The 19976-nt window shown below is 38.3% G+C and overlaps 1 protein-coding gene across 4 annotated transcripts in view; it reads left to right on the top strand.

Annotated features, from left to right (window-relative positions):
• The window catches only part of ELL (elongation factor for RNA polymerase II), a 172813-nt gene that overhangs the window by 74969 nt on the left and 77868 nt on the right, over positions 1-19976 (top strand). For all 4 annotated transcript variants that reach the window (XR_465781.3, XM_001362836.4, XM_007489240.3 and 1 more), the window contains exon 2: positions 14290-14337. Coding sequence is in view for 3 of the 4 variants with exons in the window: in XM_001362836.4 (XP_001362873.1) it covers positions 14290-14337 (48 nt within the window). In the remaining variant the exon portion in view is untranslated. The remainder of the gene's footprint in view (positions 1-14289; positions 14338-19976) is intronic.

The raw sequence follows: 19976 nt of genomic DNA, 5'->3' as shown, positions 1-19976 counted from the left end.
GAGTCTCTTAAAAAATTTTTTTGTTGTTTTGTTTTGTTTTTCTTTTCCCCCTCTTTTTAAATTACCTTTTGATATGATTCTCTTGAGTTCTGTGCTTGGACATCAAATTTTCTGTTCAGGTCTGGTCTTTTCTCTACGAATGCTTGGACTTTCTTCTGTTGTATTGAATGGCCATACTTTGCCCTGTAAGAATATAGTCAGTTTTGATGGGTATTTGATTCTTGGTTGTAGATCTAGTTCCCTTGCTTTTTGGAATATCATATTCCATGCCTTTTGGTCCTTCAGTGTGGATGCAGCCAGATCCCGAGTTATCCTCACTGTGTTTCCGTGGTATTTGAATGGCTTCTTCTTGGCAGCTTGTAATATCTTTTCTTTGGTCTGATAGTTTTTTGAGTTTGGCTATAACATTCCTGGGTGTTGTTAATTGGGGATTAAATACAGGAGGTGATCTGTGGATTCTTTCAATCTCCACTTTCCCCTCTTGTTCTAGGATATTGGGACAGTTTTTCTGAATAATTTCCCGTAGTATTATGTCCAGGCTTTTTCTTTTGTCACGGTCTTCTGGTAGACCTATGATTCTTAAATTGTCTCTTCTCGAATGATTTTCTAAATCGTCTGTTTTGTGAATGAGATGCTTCATATTTTCCTCAATTTTTTCATTCTTTTCATTTTGTTTTATAGTGTCCTGCTGCCTTGTGAAGTCACTTAATCCCAGTTGTTGTATTCTGTTTCTTCAAGACTGGATTTCATCCCTGGCTTTTTGGTCATCCCTTTCCTTATGGTCTGATTTTCTTTGGAGGTCATCTTTCATCCTCTTTACCTCGTCTTTCATCTCCTTTTTCTCATCTTTCATCTTCTTCACCTCATCTTTCATCTCCTTTGCCTCATTTTCCAGCTGGTTGATTTTGGCTTTCAAGACACTATTTTCTCATTTTAGTTCAAATGCCTCTGTTTCCAGATGACTTATGTTAATTTTTAAGTTCTTTTCCTAATTGTCTTCAGCCTCTCTTAATTGTGTTTTGAGTTCTTCCACAGCCTGTATCCAATTCGCTGGGATTTCTGATTTATCATTTGCTGATCTATCCCCCTCTGTTCTGTTTGCCGAGTAGAAGCTGTCTGTTGTAGTTTCTTTCTTCTTTTTCTGTTGTTTCCTCAAATTCACCCCTTCTTTACTCCCTGTATTTGTCTGTGCTCTTGCTCCTCTTTTTTTTTGGGGGGGGTCTTGGGGGCTTCTGTTAGTCTCCCCTCTTCGAGCTTTAACAGGAGATCTCTCAGTGTAGTCTCTGCTGGAGGTTTGTTGGGGTTTGAGCTTTCCTGTCCTCTGGAGGCTTTTGATTGGGTTAAAGTCCAGAAGTCAATGAGGATGGGTGTGGAGCCTTGGCTTCCCTGAGTTCTGGAGACTTTTGATGGAATTAAGTTCAGCTTAGTTGGGCTGGGCGTGCTCTGAGTCCAAAACTTCTTGGAAGGCTGGAGCAAATGTGGAGGATCTCCACGGTTCTGACCAGGCTGCCAAGTCTATGCTCCCTCTCTAGCTCCTTCCCCGCCATCTGTGTTGGACGCTCTGAACTTATCACAGCCCTGGTTGCAATGTAAGCCCTCCAGACCAGTACTTTTGCCCTCCCGGACGTTCTCGCTGCAGCTGGAGTCTGGGAGTCTCTGCAGTCTGGATGGGAGAGGGGATGGATCCTGGGACCTTCCTTCTGTCTTTTCCTTAAACCTGAGTGTTCTCAGATTCCAGCTTTTTTTTGTGGGGGGTCGTGCCTTTTGAATTAAGTCCAGCAGGAGGGTTACTTTGCTGTGTCTTGTTGTTAAATTTGTTTTTTAGTCCCCTCGGAGCATTCAGTTTGTGATCGGTTAGGAAGGGTATTCAGAGGTCTGAACTTCTGCTCCTTCTAGGCCTCCATCTTCTCCTCTCCTTCTTATAAGAGTATTCTTCCCCTCCCCTTCCTTTGTGTATATTTGTGTCATAAAGATTATCCTATTTATTTTATTTCTTCAAGAATCTCTTGGTGCTATCTTCGATTCACCCCTCCCTTTTTCTTTGTTTGCATATCATCTTATAGCCTTTAATGCCCCAATCTCTTCCTGTGAGTGATTCTTCTATTTATTATAATCATGAATACAATTTTTGAGTTACAAATAACATTTCCCCCTTATATTAATATATATAATTTGATCTAATTGTAGCCCTTAAAGAAGTGATTTTGAATTAATAAAAAAAACATTTTCCTCCTTTCCCCTCTCTTTCTTATTTACCTTTTCATGTTTCTCTTGATCTTTGTGTTTGGATATCATACTTTCCACTTCTGGTCTTTTCTTTACAAATACTTGGAAATCTTCTATTTTGTTGAATGCCCATACTTTCCCCTGGTAGTATATAGTCAGTTTTGAGGGATAGGTGATTCTTGGTTGAAGTCCCAATTCTCTTGCCTTTCTGAATATCATTTTCCAGGCCTCGGGTTCCTTTAGTTTGGAAGCTGCCAGGTCTTGTGTGATCCTGATTGGTGCTCCTTGGTATCTGAATTGTCTCTTTTTGGCTTCTTGTAGAATTTTCTCCTTAGCTTGAAAGCTCTGAAATTTGGCAATTACATTCCTGGGAGTTGTCTTTCAAGGATTTAGTGTAGAGGGTGTTCTGTGAACTCTTTCAATGTCTATTTCCCCCCCTCCTTCAAGAACATCAGGGCAGTTTTCTTGGATAATTTCTTGTAGTATTATGTGAAGATTTCTCTTTATTTCTGGCTTTTCAGGTAAACCAGTGATTCTCACATTGTCTTTCCTTCCTCTGTTTTCCTGATCTGTCATCTTGTCAGTGAGATATTTTATGTTTTTTTCTATTTTGTCAGTCTTTTGACTTTGCTTAATGAATTCTTGGTGTTTTGTAAGATCATTGTCTTCCAGTTGCCTAATTCTGGTCTTTAAAGACTGGTTTTCCTTTTCAATTTGGTCTGTCCTGCTTTTCGTGGCTTCCAGCTGTTTCTCCAATTGGGAGTTCTTGTCCTTTAAACTGTTATTTTCTCTTTGAACTATTTCCCACTTTTCTTGCCAGAAGGCTTCCATCTTTTTGATAAGCTGCAATTTAAATTCTTCATGAGCTTGTGGACAATTTCCATTTTTTTTTTTGAGAAGGGTTTGGTTTTGTTTGAATTTCTTCCTCTATTTCCTCTGTAGCCTGGGTTTTTCCTCCGTAAAAATTTTCCAGGGTCAATGCCTTCTTTTTGTTTTTCTTGGAGGGTGGTTTTTGCTCCTGGGCACAATTTGCCATCGCTGTGGAGGTTTTTCCTTCCCTTTTAATTCAGAAATCTGAAAGATGGGCAGGTTTCTCTGTGTATGGAGTTAAGGAGGAATGATTTTTCCTGAGGCAAGCTCCTGCTGTTTTCTGCCCTTCCTGTGAGGGCCCACGCTCTGAGCTCCCCCACCTGCCGGGGTTTCAGGTGTAGCTACTCTCAGGGGTATGTCTTTGATGGTCTTAGTCATCTCCTAAGGACCTAGAGGTGCCCCTCGCTCACTCGCTGATTCTGGTGCACCCTGGCTGACTCTGGCTCTTTAGGGGGATGGGGGAGGGTAGATCAGCTCACATTTGGGTGGAAGCTTTTTCACCCCCTTATAGTATGGAAATGCCCAAATCCCACTTACCTTCAATGCTGAGCCCTACTGTAGAGTCCCTTTGTTCTCATGAATTAGTTTGTTTGGTCTTTTGAGGTAGTCTATATCGGTGGGTGCTGAGGATAGGAAGCGTCCCACGTCTAGACTGCCGCCATGCTTACCCCTATTGAAGTACTTTAAAAGAGCTATGATTTGGGGGTTGTGAACTTTAACATAGATTGAAGCCTCTTTGTGACCTTAGTCGATAGTGTTTATGAATTTCTGTATCTGAACAATTCGCCATTCAATGACTTCTCATAGTTTTTCATTATTTTCTGGTTAATGGATGCTACCAGATAAGACTACTCTAACTAGGTAAGGTATAACTTTAGTGGGCTGATTTAATCCTTTCATTTCCCTTTATAGTTAATACTAACACAACTCAGAATATGACTATCTCATGAAATAATAGTTTGGAAGGTACTTGAGGTTTGTCTAGTTTATTCTCAGATTTTAAAATGAGGAAAATGAAATCCAGAGATTTGACTAAACTTGCTTTAATTACTACCACTATTTGAGTTGGGATTTGAATTCATCTTCTGACTCCATATCCATTGGTTTTCCCACTATACCACATTAGCATTTTGTTTGCTTGGATTGAGTAAACAACCAAAATTTGATTTTGAACAATAATTTTATTCTGATCAAAACCCCTCTTATTTATCCCAAGATAAAAATCATTCAAGTTCTTGTTGCCTTAAATAAAGTTTAACAATAATAAAGTTACATTCATATAGAGTAAGCTTAGATTACAAAAAGCACTTCTATGGTTTAGTGGAGTGAGTTCTCCTTTGGGAATGAGGTTCTTGTAATTCTAGCCTGATCTCTCTCTATACTAGCTATTTGTGTAATCTTCAGGAGCTAAGAAATTACCTTTCTGAGCCTCAATTTCCTCAGCTATTAAATGAACAGGAAGACGACCTTAAAGTTTCTTTCCCTCTCCCTTCCTCCAGTGTGTGTCCCAAAGTCTGGCTTTCCAAATTGCTCATTCCGCTATTTACTTTTAACCCTGCTTCTTCCCACTCCCCCCACCCCTGCAAACAATTCAGCTTTCTAAATTTCATTTCCACTTTGAATCTTTCTCCTTCCTTCCCAATCATGAAAACTAGTTCAGGCATAACCCATCAACACTGTAGTTGAATCTGACAGTGGATACAAAATTGTACAGCTGTTCTTTATCTCCTTTCTACAGAAGGAAGAGGGATATGTTTTTATCTATTCTCTTAGATCAAAGATTATCAAACCTGAATTTGGCTAGCTTTCATTATTGTTTTCATTTATACAACACTTGTATATATTGTTTTCCTGGTTCTAATTACATCACTGCATATCACATCATATGAGTTTTCCCATGCGTCTCTGAATTCCTCATATCCATATATTTCTTAGGATGTTCTCTGATTACCTTAACAAATACATTAGTCCAATTTTCTTGAAATCTTCCCTCTTTATTATAGCAGAATTTCAGTCACAAGCACCTTTGAACATTGCATGTTACAATTACATTATTTTTAAAGTCCTATGTAGAATGCATCATCACTGTTGATGGAACTGTGAAATGATTCAAGCATTTTGGAGAGCCATCTGGAATTATGCCCAGCTAGTTACTATTAGGTTTGTTTCCTCAAGGGGAAAAAGGAAAAATAACTTATATGTTCTAAAGTATTTTTACTTTAGGAAGACCTGAGTTCTCTTTGTTGTGGCAAAAAGCTGGAAATTGAGGCAATACCCATCATTTGGGGAATGGACAAACAAGTTGTGGCATACTACTGCACTGTAAGAAAAGATGAACAGGTCAATTTTTTTAAAAAGTGGAAAGGCCTACATGAAATGAACAAGAGAATTTTACACACGCACATGAAATATTGTTTGAAAAAGAACTTGTGTATGTTTCCAGAGAAAGAACTGAAAAGAATCGAAAACAAAGAAGACACTTTCATATATACATGTATCTTTAAAAAAAATTTTTATAATATTTTATTTGATCATTTCCATGCATTATTCATTAAAGACAAAGATCATTTTCCTTTCCTCCCCCCCCCCCAATGCTGATGCGTGATTCCACTAGGTATCACATGTGTTCTTGATTCGAACCCATTGCTATGTTGTTAATATTTGCATTAGAGTGTTTGTTTAGAGTCTCTCCTCTGTCATGTCCCCTCAATGCAGTCAGGCAGTTGCTTTTCCTCGGTGTTTCTACTCCCACAGTTTGTCCTCTGCTTATGAATAGTGTTTTTTCTCTTAGATCCCTGCAAATTGTTCAGGGACATTACACTGCCTCTAATGGAGAAGTCCATTATGTTCGATTATACCGCAGTATATTAGTCTCTGTGTACAATGTTCTCCTGGTTCTGTTCCTCTCGCTCTGCATCACTTCCTGGAGGTTGTTCCAGTCTCCATGGAATTCCTCCTTTTTATTATTCCTTTTAGCACAATAGTATTCCATCACCAACATATACCACAATTTGTTCAGCCATTCCCCAATTGATGGGCATCCCCTCGTTTTCCAATTTTTGGCCACCACAAAGAGCACAGGTATGAATATTCTTGTACAAGTCTTTTTCTCCATTATCTCTTTGGGGTACAGACCCAGCAGTGCTATGGCTGGATCAAAGGGTAGACAGTCTTTCATCACCCTTTGGGCATAGTTCCAAATTGCCCTCCAGAATGGTTGGATCAGTTCACAACTCCACCAGCAATGAATTAATGTCCCCACTTTGCCACATCCCCTCCAGCATTCATTACTTTCCATAGCTGTTATGTTAGCCAATCTGCTAGGTGTGAGGTGATACCTCAGAGTTGTTTTGATTTGTATCTCTCTGATTATAAGAGATTTAGAACACTTCTTCATGTGCTTATTAATAGTTTTGATTTCTTTATCTGAGAACTGCCTATCCATGTCCCTTGCCCATTTATCAATTGGAGAATGGCTTGGTTTTTTGTACAATTGATTTAGCTCTTTATAAATTTGAGTAATTAAACCTTTGTCAGAGGTTTTTATGAAGATTTTTTCCCAATTTGTTGTTTATACATGTATCTTTTTAATCAAATGATGACTTCTCTAGTGTGAAGAGAAGAGGGAGGGAGGCAAATATCTGGGAACTTTAACAAATTTATTAATTAAAAAATTAAAACAATTTATTAAGCACTTGCATTTTGCCAGGCATTAGGTGCTGGTATACAAAGACAGAACTTGGAAGCAATACTATAAATACCAATAACCCATGATTTAGTTAAGCAGAGTAGGCAAGTGCCAGCAAGAACTTTGATATTTTCCCAAAACTAATAATTTTGTCATGCATAACAACTATTGATAATAGAAGTGATTTGCTAGCTTTGAAGAAAGCTAAGGATTCTAAGTAGAAGTGGAGTCAACTAGGTGACCCAGTGGTTAGAAGGCCATGCCTGGAGACAGAGGTCCTGGCCTTAGACATGTCCTACTTTTGTGACTGTGGGCAAGTTACTTAACCAAATGCCTCTTGGACATGTCAAATTGAATGCTCTACAAGTAGCTCTTATTTAACATATCTAATACAGAACTCCTCTCACCCTTCCCTTCCCCCAACTCTTCCTGTTTTTTTTTTTTTTAAGGTACACTGTCAAATTTGCCAGTCACTCATGTTTATAACCTGTGAGTTATAAACATATATATGTAAGTAAACATAAACACATATACCTCTCTTTTCTTTTTTTACTCTTCACCTCCTATCTAACAAGTTACCAAGTCTCATCCATTTCTACCTTCAACAACATTTCTGGAACAGATACAGTGCATACAGTGCTAGTGCTGGAGTCAGGAAGACTTGAGTTCAAATGTGGTGCTAGTTATGTGACTTTGGGCAAGTCATATGTTTGCCTTAATTTCCTTAATCAATAATAGTTGTTCTATCTTACAGAATTATGTGTATCAAATGAAATATTTCTAAAGCATTTAGTACAGTGCCTGGCACATAATGAGTGTTTTTAAATGCTAGCTTTTTTTTTGTTGTTGTTGTTATTAATATTATAGAACTCAGTAGCTTAAGCCAATTCCTAATCGCTTCTGGCTTTGAATACTGCAGTAGACTAATTGGTATCCCTGCTAGTCTTTCCCCCCATACATCTGAGTAAATAACATTTCCAAAGGACAGGTAAAACCTGTGTCATTTCGTTGCTCAAAGAGCTCCAGTGGAGCTAGGGCAGGGAGACAAAAGCTCCAAAGGCTGCCATTTGACACCAGGATAAAATAAAAACACTGCTATGGCATCTGAAGTCATTCTCAATCTGGCTGTGGCCCACCTCTTCAGGTAGGTTATCTCAAAGGGTTTATAATTAAAGTAGTAACAATGCCTCTGTTCTACACCCCACTACCACTCCACGCATAGGAGAAACCTTTTAACAAGAAACAGCAAGGAATTCATGGATTGTTTTCTGGTCAAACTGCTCTACTCACTGTTCTTCAGACAGACTATTCTATTTCTCCATTTCTAGTAGTAGTAGTGGTAGTCTCTCGGTGACCGAGAATGACAATTGTCTTTGTGCAGTTGCATCTACGGTGTATCCTCATGTGGCTTTGGAGTCCAAAGGCTGAGGCGCACAGTTTGTGGCACATGGGGCCTGGGACGCCCGTTGTTACGGGAGGTGCGGGTGTGGCCTGGTGTCGGCGTTCATGCGCAGCGGCAAGACATCCACGTCGCTCATCTTCAAAGGTGGCGGCGGCATGGTGAATGTGGGTTCGCCAGCTACTTCTGTCAGAGGCAGTGAGTTCTAGTTGCTTTGGTGTAATGCCAGCCCACTTCAAGTTGGACTTTAGCTGATCCTTGAATCTTTTCTTTGGTCGGCCTTGTTTCCTGAGTCCAGCTGACAGTTCACCATAGAATACCTGTCTTGGTATTCGCTGTGGGTCCATGCGGATGATGTGTCCAGACCATCGTAGCTGGGTTTTGAGGACCATGACTTCGATGCTGGTGGAGTTGGCTCTGTCGAGGACTTCCTGGTTAGTGATTCTGTCCTGCCATCGGATCCTCATGATTGACTGGAGAGAGCATTGGTGGAGTTGCTCCAGCTGTTTCACATGCTTCCGGTACAGTGTCCATGTCTCACAATCGTACAGGAGCGAGCTGAGGACCACTGCGTTATACACTTTGAGCTTCGTCGCAGTGCTTACACCTCTGTGTTGGAGGACTTTGGAGCGCAGCCGCCCAAGTGCCTGGCTGGCCTTTTGGATCCTGGCATTAATCTCGTGTGCCGTTGATTATAATGCATGGGTAGTTAGTTGGCCTCCCTGGTGCAGGTTGGAACAGCACCTCTGTTTTGCTGAGACTGATAGTCAGGCCAAACAGTTTTGTTGCTGTAGAGAACCATTCTATTTCTCCATTTCTATACTTCTGTAAAAGCTGCCCCTTATTCTTGGAATGTACCCCCTCCTCTACACTACCTCTTTGATGACCTCCTATGCAAGACCTTTCCTAACTCATTCCCCAGGCCTAGCCCCCATTATTTTCTATTTACTTATTTTTGTACCAGTTATTTCCTCCAATAGAATTTAAGCTCCATGAGGGCCGAGGGCCTATTTCCTTGGTCTTTGTATCTTTCCACTGTCTTGGAAATATATCAGATCCTTACAGCTATTGTTCCTGGTCCTATTCCTCCAGCAATGCTGAGCACAACACTATCCATACTTGTCTATCCTGGAAAACTGCTGTCCCGTGTCCTCTCTTAAAATCTGACAAAGGAAGAGGAAGCTAGGTGGCTCTGTAGATTAAGAGCCAGGCCCAGAAATCTTGGGTCTGGCTTCAGACACTTTCCAGCTGTGTGACCCTGTGCCAATCACTTAACCTCCACTGCCTAAATCTTATAGCTCTTCTGCTTTGGAACCAATATACAGTATTGATTCTAAGAAGGAAGGTAAGGGTTTTTAAAAAAAGTCCAACAAAGTCATTTCCTCATTTTATCTTTTACATTGTGTAGAGATACTAGTAAGACAAAGACTCTCCAGAGGTTATCCTCCCCTTTGGAAACAAGCAGTCTTCTTTTTTTATATGTATATTTCTCTGAAGGGACCCTTTTACAGCACTTATCTGTAATTCCTCATTTGTAATTCCTAAAAGGAATTTTGTATTGAGTGTAACTTATGTTTGAAATGAATATTTTAGAGTCTCTGAAATGACATTGGTAGAAAGGAATTCCTGACTCTTAGAAAGTTAGAGTTGAATTGTACCATAGCATCTCTCTTTGTCCCTACTCTCCACCCCCACTCCCCATTTTACTAAAGAGAAAATGAATCATTTGATTTACTCAGAATTGAAGAAGAGATTCAGAAAGTTGAGATTAGAATTTAGACTTCTTGAATCCTTGTCTAGTAGAGCCAACATTGACAGACAGGACTAAAAACTACACCTTTTGACTTTTCTGTTCTCTGTCCTTGGCTTCTTTTAGAGTAACCAGGTAAAAAGAGCCCAAGCTTTCTTCCTTCCCCCACCCCAACCTTTCAGTGAGTTCTACTGTTTGTCTAGTAGAAGAATGCCTTACTTTTTGAAAGCTGATGGCCTCCTGGGCCACTCAGTCTGAAAGGTTCCCCTCTGAAGCTGTACTCTAGAATTTTTCATTGGTTATTTCATTTTTATTATTGCTCAGCTGATCCCAACTTCTGTCTTCTATCTCCTCTCTGCTTTTTATTATATTTCCTGTCACATTTCCACTTTCCCAGGCCACTTATCTTTTCCTGGAAAACAAACAAACAAACAACTGACTTGTTTTCAGTCCTTTATGATTTACAAAATGCTTCCCTTAACAACATGGGTTAGATAGGCATTAAAAATATTGTTGTCCCCATTTTCTATATGAGAAAACTGAGAATCAGAGGAAAAATAAGGCTCAGCTTTGACATCTAGGAAGCTAGGTTCCTGGGATTTATCAGTAGAAGGTACTTGAGAAAGCATGTAATCTAAACCAGTCATTTTACATTAGAGAAAAGTGAGACCCAGAGATGGCATGAATTGCCCAAGATTTCACATGTAGTAAGTAGCAGAGTTGAGATTCCAATGTAGACTCAGGGCTTTTTCCATTACACCATCCTGCTTACAAATTGTGCAACTTTGGACTAGTTCACTTCCCTTTTCTGTAAAATGAACAAAACACTGTGTCCTCACCCTTTGCTTTTGCACTGACTGCTCCTGATCTAGAATATTCTCCCTATTTGACTCTACTTCCTGACTTCCCTAACTTTGCCAGCTCTTCTTAATGCAAGTGCTTCTCTCTGTTGATTATTTCCAATTTATCCTTTATATAAATTGTACAGTTGTTGGCATATTGCTTCCTCCACCAGAATGTGGGTTCCTTGGGTAGAAGGGATGATTTTTGCTTTTCTTTGAATCTCTTTCACTTAGCATAGTGCCTGGAACATACTAAGTACTTCATAAATATTTGGTGACAGACTTACTGAGGGGAATTGCATTTAGATCATCTCTGTAATTCCTTCTAATTAGGGGTTTCTGTGATCTGCCATTATTAGTTTTGACCTTAAGTTCATTATCCTTTCCAATATATACCATGCTACTTGACTATTTTTTGGCAAATAAGTTTTTCTTTCAAGGAGTGGTGGTCTGGCAAAGGTATATAGGTTTAACTTCTTGATCTGTAACTGGCATTAGCAGTACACTTGTCTTTATTGAGGAATGCCCAAAGTACAGAGCTCTGTAAGGAACCTGAGACTTTAAAAAAGATAGTGGATAGCTATAGTTTTTATGTAATTGTACTTGAATTTGGGTGTGTCTGGTATTGGAGCAATTAACTATAGCCTAAGAGCGAGCAAGACTTTATTACAGATATTCCTTCCATATCTCCACTTTCCTCATCATAGTTTTTTTTTTCCAGGTGCTATAACCAGTTTATTCTTTAAAAAAAATTTTTTTTTTTTAGTTTTTAAAACATTTTATTTGGTCATTTTCATACATTGCATACATTGTTCATTGGAAACAGATAATTCCCGCCGCCCCCCCCCCCCCCCCCCCCGCCACCCCTTCCCTAGCCAAGGCGTGATTCGTCGGGGTATCACATGTGTCCTTGCTCTGAACCCATTTCCTTGTTGTTGGTATTTGCAATAGGGCGCTCATTTAGCTTCTCTCCTTGATCATGTCCCCTCAACCTCTGTAGTCAGGCAGTTGCTTTTCCTCGGTGTTTCTACTCCCACAGTTTGTCCTCTGCTTGAGGATAGTTTTTTTTTTTCCTCGTAGATCGCTGCAGGTTGTTCAGGGACATTGTAAAGCCATTACTGGAGAAGTCCATTACGTTCTCTTGTACCACAGTGTATCAGTCTCTGTGCACAATGTTCTCCTGGTTCTGCTCCTCTCACCCTGCATCACTTCCTGGAGGTTGTTCCAGTCTCCATGGAATTCCTCCACTTTATTTTTCCTTTTAGCACAATAGTATTCCATCACCAACATATACCACAATTTGTTTAGCCATTCCCCAATTGATGGGAATCCCCTCATTTTCCAATTTTTGGCCACCACAAAGAGCGCAGCTATGAATATTCTTGTACAATTCTTTTTCCTTATTATCTCTTTCCCCATCATAGTTTTTGATAAATCATGGGTTGGCCTAAGAAATTAAATGGGAATTTTTTTGGAGTTTTGCAGAAGCTGTAGATAAGTAAAGGCTGGCAAATGCCACAAAAAGTTTAAAAACTCAGAAATGCATAAAATATATGTATAGTATTATATGATATCAATATATTTTATATTTTTATATCATTAATATATACAATTTCTTTCTTTCTTTTTTTTTTTAAACCCTTACCTTCCATCTTAGAATCAATACTGTGTATTGGCTCCAAGGCAGAAGGATGGTAAGGGCTAGGCAATGGGGGTTAAGCGACTTGCCCAAGGTCACATAGCTAGGAAGTATTTGAACCCAGGACCTTCCATCTCTAGGCCTGGTTCTCAATCCAACTGTCCCCTTTACAATTTATTTTTTAAAGTTAAAATAAGCAAAATGTTAAAGTTTGAATAAAACAAAACAAAAGACAACTAGAAATGCAGAGTATCTTAAAAGTTTAATAACTCTTAAGTGTGTAAACACCCATAAAAGGAAAAGAGAGAATTAAAACTTCCTAACTCTAGTATGAAGGGAGGGCCAAAAGTTTCCGCATAGTTTTTCCAGATTATGGGATGCTCCCCTTAACTGTTGCAATGTGAAAGGGATATTTATATTTTATTTGAAGACCTGACTCAACTTCCCCACTCTCCCCTATCAGCCTTTTGTCTGCCGTTTGCTTGGGACTTGACTGCTGCTGCTATAATTTTATCCTTAGCCTTGCTCTTTTTCTGGTTACTGTCTTCATGCAGTATAAGTAAAATAATACAATTGGGTAAACTGGACCACTCTAGCCCTCCCAAATGTACCATATATTTTTCTCCTACAATGTTGTTGTTGGGTTTTTTTGGTCATTGTTTTACTTACTCCCCCTGAAACTTCATGTAGTGCTTAGTTTTGCTCAATAAGTTACACTTATCTATGAATTGGTATTATTTATATTTGCATGGATCATGTTACTCATGGATAGCAAAAGAGGGGGGTTATGTCTTAATTTTTTAGCTTTGCCAGTCTGTAGCACAGTACTTTGTTTACTGTTGGTGCTCAGTAAGGATTATTAAATTGATTTGAAAGAGAACTTTAAGTTCTGCAGATGATGGTAGGGTATAAAGAACTCTGGGCTTAGTCAGGAAATTTTTATCTGTCCTTGAAATGATAGAGTAAATAAAAGGCTTGAACCCCAAAACTTCAGGATTCCTTTCTAGCTCAAAATCTCTTATGATCTAGACTCAAGTCTTGTGTTGACCACTAGCCAGTGATATTCTATACCCATAGCAAATCACTTCCTTTTTCCAGGCCTCAGTTTCTTCATCCATAAGGTGCTAATATCTCTACTGCCTACTTCAGTGGGTTGTAAGGAAAGCCTTTTGTGAACTGTAAAGCAACACAGAAATAGGAAGCTCTTCTAAATAATAATCCATGATTTAGTTAGCAGGGCAAATAGTTGTCAGCAGGTATTTTGATGTTTTTCCAGGTCTAATCATATTGTCATGTGTAGGAACCAAAGATACTAGAGTAGTGATTTAATGCTCCTCTTGTTAGATAAAAAGATTGAATATTACCTTCTGCCATGTGTAATATAATTATTTGTGATCAGAAGAAAAATTTGGTACTTGGATAATGAGTCCTCATGGTTACCTCATACATAGCAAGTCTGTTATGCAAATTCAGAATCTTATTGGGGTAACTTTTTGAAATAGCCTTTTTAAAAAAAAAAAGAATTCAAAATTTTCATCAAAACCTGACTTCTAGAAAGTCAAATAGAATTTTAGAGTTGGAAACAACTTAGGTAATTTAGGCTCTTCATTGTAAATAAAGGAACTGAGGGCCAGAGAACAAAATGATTTGGTCAAGGCAAGTATATTATTCCAAGTGGTAAAAAAATAAACAACTTAAAAAAACCCCACAATTTTCATAACATATCACAGTTCTTGCAACCAGAATTCAAGGTATAATGTTGAAGCTTAAAAAAATCATATTGAATCTCTCTAAAATTGTATCATTCCTGATGAAACTAACCAATCTTAAAATTTCCATATGCTTTTACTAATGCATATCTCTCCTTCATTGTAGGAATCTGTTTCTTTGAGGCCATCGATCAGATTTCAAGGAAGCCAAGGGGTAAGCTCTTTTTTATTTGAGTAAAGAGAGAGAACTTTAGATATATAACCCTCTCCCAAAGTAAGAATACTCTTCTAAAGCATCTCTGTAGTTGTGATCATATAGTTCTTGGGTTTATTTTGGCATGTACATTCCCATGTATTTTATATTATCTACAGTTATTTTGAATGGAATTTCTTTTTCTGTCTCTTGCTGTTGGGCTTTTTTGGTAGTATATTCTACAACATCTCTGTTAAGTGATCATCCAGCAGCTTTGCAAGCTGTAGTTTAAGCTGAATGTAACAACAAACTTGTGGTTTCATGTACAATATTCCTTTGTTGTTCCTTTATCTATGAGCAGATGCCCATTCTATTTGATGTTAAGTTCAGAATTAAAAATAAAAAATTTAAAAGCAAAACAAGTATATCTTCAGCCTCCTGCTTGAACTTTTTCAATGACAAGCTAGAAGTTAATCCCTAGTTAGATTGTCCTTTGCTTTGAAATCTTTTGTCTATCTATCTCCAGCTGTTAAACTCATTGATCTTAATTGTGTCCTCTGAAGCCAAAATTTTAATGATACCTTTTTAACATTATTACCCTTCAGATATATGAAGACAGATATTATGTGTCCCTTGTTTTTTTCCTTCTCATAATAACTGTCCCTAGATTCTCTTTCAGCTTGTCTTTGTGTCATGGTTTCCAGATCCCTTACTTTCATGTTGTACCTTCCTTAGTATGTTCTGTTTTGCCTGAGCTAGTGGAGAAAATGGTTTACTAGAAGTCAGAGACTTGGGGTTTGAATTCAGCCCCTTTCATTTATCTAATTTGTTAAGCTTTACCTAATCTGACCCTCAGTTTCTTCATCTCTAATTCGTTTCAAACCTGTGTTAAGTGACTATCATATGAAAAGTGTTGTACCATGCTCTTGGAAAATGATGGTGATGCTAACTTTCATTGTTTCCCATTTCAGAATTACAAAGCATTTTTCCAGATTATTGCTTTTGATATCTTGCAGCAGATACTTAATTATGCCCCTGAAACTGGCTGTGGGCAAATAACTTAACCTCTCTGTGTTTCAGTTTTCTCATCTGTAAAATGGGAACAATTCCTGTAGGTACCTATTTCTTATGGTGGCTGTGAAGATGAAGAAGAAAAAAGAAGAGAATAACCATTTATGTAGGGCCAGGAACCATGTTAGGTACTTTAAAATATCATCTCATTTGATGCTCACAACAATCCTGTAAGGGTAGATGCTGTTATTATACCCATTTCACAGTTGAGGAAAGTGAGGCAAACAGAGGTGAAATTACATGCTTAGGATCATACAACTATTAAGTATCTGAGACTGGATTTTGAACTCGGGTCTTCATGGCTCTAGGCCCAGCACTCTACCCATTGCAGCCTTTAGCTGTCCCAAGATTACATGAGATAATATATTTTAAGCACATTTATGAACTTTCAGCAATATAGACATGCTTGTTCTTTTCATCATTACTGGTTTATAAATGAGGAAGCAGGTCCATAAAAGTGAAATGACTTGCCCCAGAATCCCCAGAGAATCAAAGTACTTGAGCCTATACTTCTGGCCCCAAGCACAGGCAGGGCTCTTCACTGTGTCATCTTAGTGCTTTAATCTACTATGACCTCAGTTTACACAGAATGCTAACAGCAGATCAAGAGGTGTAAAACTTAGGAAATGACCCACTAATGACTAATTTTCTATACAGTGGTGTCAATAGAAAAAAATAGAAAGAAAGTTGTTCTTTTTAGTTTTTGAGTTCAAAGGGAAGCCTGAAGATAACCATACCATTAGTAAAAATTAATTAACCTAGTGCTACTTTAGCAGTATGGGGTATTATAGAGTGCAAGTCTTGCTTTAATGGCATGGAGGCTTGTCTAGCTCCTGCATCTAAAGAAGTCAGTATGTAGACCCTAGCAACCTGCCAGGAAGTAGAAAGTGTTTGTGACATGGATGAAAGTTACTTGCCATAGAACAGTGATAGCGAACCTTTTAGAGACTGAGTGCCTAAACTGCAATCTTCACACTGCATGTGAGCCCCCTGCCTTACCTCAGACGGGGAGGGAGGAAGCACTCCGATTGGGCTGTTGGCAGAGGGGTGGCTGATGTGAGGAATTTCCTCAGGTGCGATGGCGAGAAGAAGGGAGCAGCCCCTTCCAGCACACTCTGGCATGTGCCATAGGTTTGCCAACATGGCCATAGAATAATACTCAAAGATTTGGTTCTTTGGTTGCTTCTATGATTGTACTAATAATGCTTTTTAAGAATGTTGTTTATATCATTGAATAGTACCCAGAAAGTTTTAAAATACCATTAGGAACCTGTTTCAGGAGGAATAAAATATTTTTAAAAGACTGCTTTTTTTGTATTTTTTACTAATATTGAACCAGGAAATTCTGTAGTTGGAGGGGACTTTAACACATCCTTGTAGACATATAAGAGATTCAGAGTAGCCACATATGCCCAGCAATTTCATTTTACAGATTAATAAATTGAGGACCAACAGATTGAAATACCCTGTTTAGGAGCATAGAATAGCAGGGCTCAGCCTAGAACTCAGATCTCTTAGTCAGGTGCTCTTTTCCATATAGTCTACTGGGTTTTGTTTTGTTTTTTAATCTTTTGTTATCTTGTTGTTTTTGTGGAATTCTCTAGCCCTGACACTTTTCAAGATAGCTTCTTTTTCAGTAATTTAGTACTACATATGACATTCATAACAATTCTCTCCTTTCCTAAGCTTTGGGAGAATTGCATATCATTGGAATCCCTGCATCAGAATCATAGTATCTCAAAGTTGAAGCAAACTTGAGAGACTATCTAGTCTAAACCCATCTCTAGTGCATAGAGCTCTTCTCCATCATCCTCAGTAAGGGGTAATTCACCTTTGCTTGAAGATCTTCAAGAATAGGAAATTAATCATCTCAGAATTTTGATTGTTGTTTAGTTTTTTTTTTTCCAGTTGTGCCCAACTTTCTGTGACCCTATTTGGGGCTTTCCTGGCAAAGGTAATAGAGTAGTTTGCCATTGCCTTCTTTAGCTCATTTTACAGTTGAGGAAGCAGAGACCAACAGAGTTAACTGACTTGCCCAAGGTCATACAACTTGGGTCTCCCTGACTCCATGCCTGGCACTTGTCACCTTTAGTTGCTGAATTTTGATTATATAAAATTAAAATGTTTCACACAAACAAAGCCAATCTACCTAAAATTAGAATTTTATTCTAATTCTAATAATCTAAAAGGAAGTAAATTGGTGAAAAAGCTTTTTGCTGAATATTTCTCTGATAAAGGTCCAATTTTTGAAATATATTGGCAACTGAATCAAATTTGTGAGAGCTATTCCCCAACTGATAAATGGTCAGATGTCAGTTTTCAGAGATGAAAAATGATATTAATCCTCTTAATCACTGACAATTAGAGAAATGCTAATTAAAACAGCTCTTAGATACCACCTCACATTATTGGATTGACAAGTTGACAAAATATGAAAAATGAGAAATGCTGGATGGATTATGGGTAAACAGGTTTAATTGGTGGAACTGTGAACTAGTTTGATCATTCTGAAAAGCAGTTTGGAACTCTGCCCCCAAAGCTATTAAACTCTGCCTATAAAAATTAAATTTAGTCTCTTGTAATAAAAGTTATTATATTTTTAAAGGTTTATTAAGATTATTAGAAATCAAGAAAAATAAGAAAATACAAAATAAGAAAGCACGTACCTAGGGCTGAATAGCCCATTCACAGCCACTTACATCTTGCATGCCAGGTAGAGAGAGGCGTGTGCTTAGAAGCGGAAGAAGAGAGAGCTCTTGGGAGGCAGAGAGCCCTTTAAATACTAAATTGTGTTCTCACACTCAGGTGAGGATTCAGGTGAGATTATAGGGAATTCTGGGAAGTACCAAAGACTTCTGGGGATTGAAGTCTGGGGTTCAAATCTCCATTTTTACATGGCTACTCTTTGACCCTGCTACTAGATCATTACCTTCAAAGAGATCAAAGAAAGAGAAAAAGGGCACATGTACCAAAATATTTATAGCAGCTCTTTTTGTGGTGGCAAAGAATTTGAAACTGAAGGGTTATCTATCCATTGTTTGAATGACTGAACAACTTATGGCACATGAAAGAGATACTATTGTGATAAAAGAAGTATTGAAAGGGGGTGATTTCAGAGAATCCTGGGAAGACTTATATAAACTAAGGCAGAGTGATGTGAGCAGAACCAGGGAAAGAGTTTCTACCTTAACAATGATATTTCTATAATAATAAAAACATACAGTTTTGAAAGAAGTAGGAACCCTGATCATTATAATGACATCTCCTCCCCACCTCCCAGTTTCAGAGTATTGATGCTGAAACATGCTGCCCATCTCCAGATAGGTGGACTCAGTGGAGAATGAGGCAGTTTTTTGGATATGGCAACATGAAGATTTGTTTTGCTTGACTTAATAGGTTTTATTTTCCTTACCTTTTCAGGAAGGGGAAGGGGAAATGGAAGAGAGAGAATTCAGAAAAAATAAAGTAAAATTGAATTATGAAAGAAAGAAAGAGAAAGAAAGAAAGGAAGAAAAGTGAATATTTCATGAAGCACCCTATTCCACTGTTGCACCTGTTGTGTCTGCCTATGTTTTGTGTCCAGTTGTCCAAATTCTCCCTTCTGAGCCCACAAAGAAAATGATCTCCCTCTTTTTTCATGATAGCTCTTCTTTTTGTTTGAGGGTAGTAGTCATGTTTTTCTCAAGGCATGTTTATCTAGGCTGTACGGTCACCATTTCTTTCAACCTTTTTGATTCAGTCAACATTTATTAAGCACCTGCTGTGTGCCAGGCACTGGGGATATGCAAAGAAGCAAGAGACAGTCCCTGCCTTCAAGGAACTCAAAGGAGGCAAAATGTAAGCAAGTATATACAAAGCGAGGAGTGATAGGATAAATAGAAAATAATTAATAGAGGGAAAACACTGGAATTAAGAAGAGTTAAGGAAGGTTTTCTATAGAAGAAGGGCTTTAAGTTAGGATTTAAAGGAAGTTAGGGAAAGCAATAAGTAGAGATGAGGGGAAAGAATATTCCAGGCCTGGGATAGTTAGAGAAAATGCTCAGAGACTTGATTTAGAATCTTCTTTTACTATCCTAGTCACTCATGACAAGCTTTTCACCTGTCTCATGGAATTATAGAATTATAGAACCTGATGGGATCATAATTTTTTTAATTGAAAAATTTTATTTAATTAATTTAGAATATTTTTCCGTGGTTACTTGATTCATCTCCACCCCCACTCCCCCATGCAGTTCCACTGGGTTTTACATGTATCATTGATCAAGACCTATTTCCATATTATTGATATTTGCGCTATGGTGATTGTTTAGAGTCTATATTCCCAATTATATCCCCATTGACTCATGTGATCAAGCAGTTGTTGTTTTTTTTCTCTGTGTTTCTACTCCCACAGTTCTTTCTCTGGATATGGATAGTGTTCTTTCTCATAAGTCCCTCAGAATTGTCCTGGATCATTGTGTTACTGCTAGTAGAGAAGTCCATTACATTCGATTGTGCCACAGTGTATCAGCCTCTGTGTACAATGTTCTCCTGGTTCTGTTCCTTTTACTCTGAATCACTTCCTGGAGGTCTTTTCAGTTCACATGGAA

This window comes from Monodelphis domestica, chromosome 3 (assembly GCF_027887165.1).
Source record: "Monodelphis domestica isolate mMonDom1 chromosome 3, mMonDom1.pri, whole genome shotgun sequence".
Classification (NCBI taxonomy): Eukaryota; Metazoa; Chordata; class Mammalia; order Didelphimorphia; family Didelphidae; genus Monodelphis; species Monodelphis domestica.
This window is presented reverse-complemented; position numbering and strand designations above follow the sequence as displayed.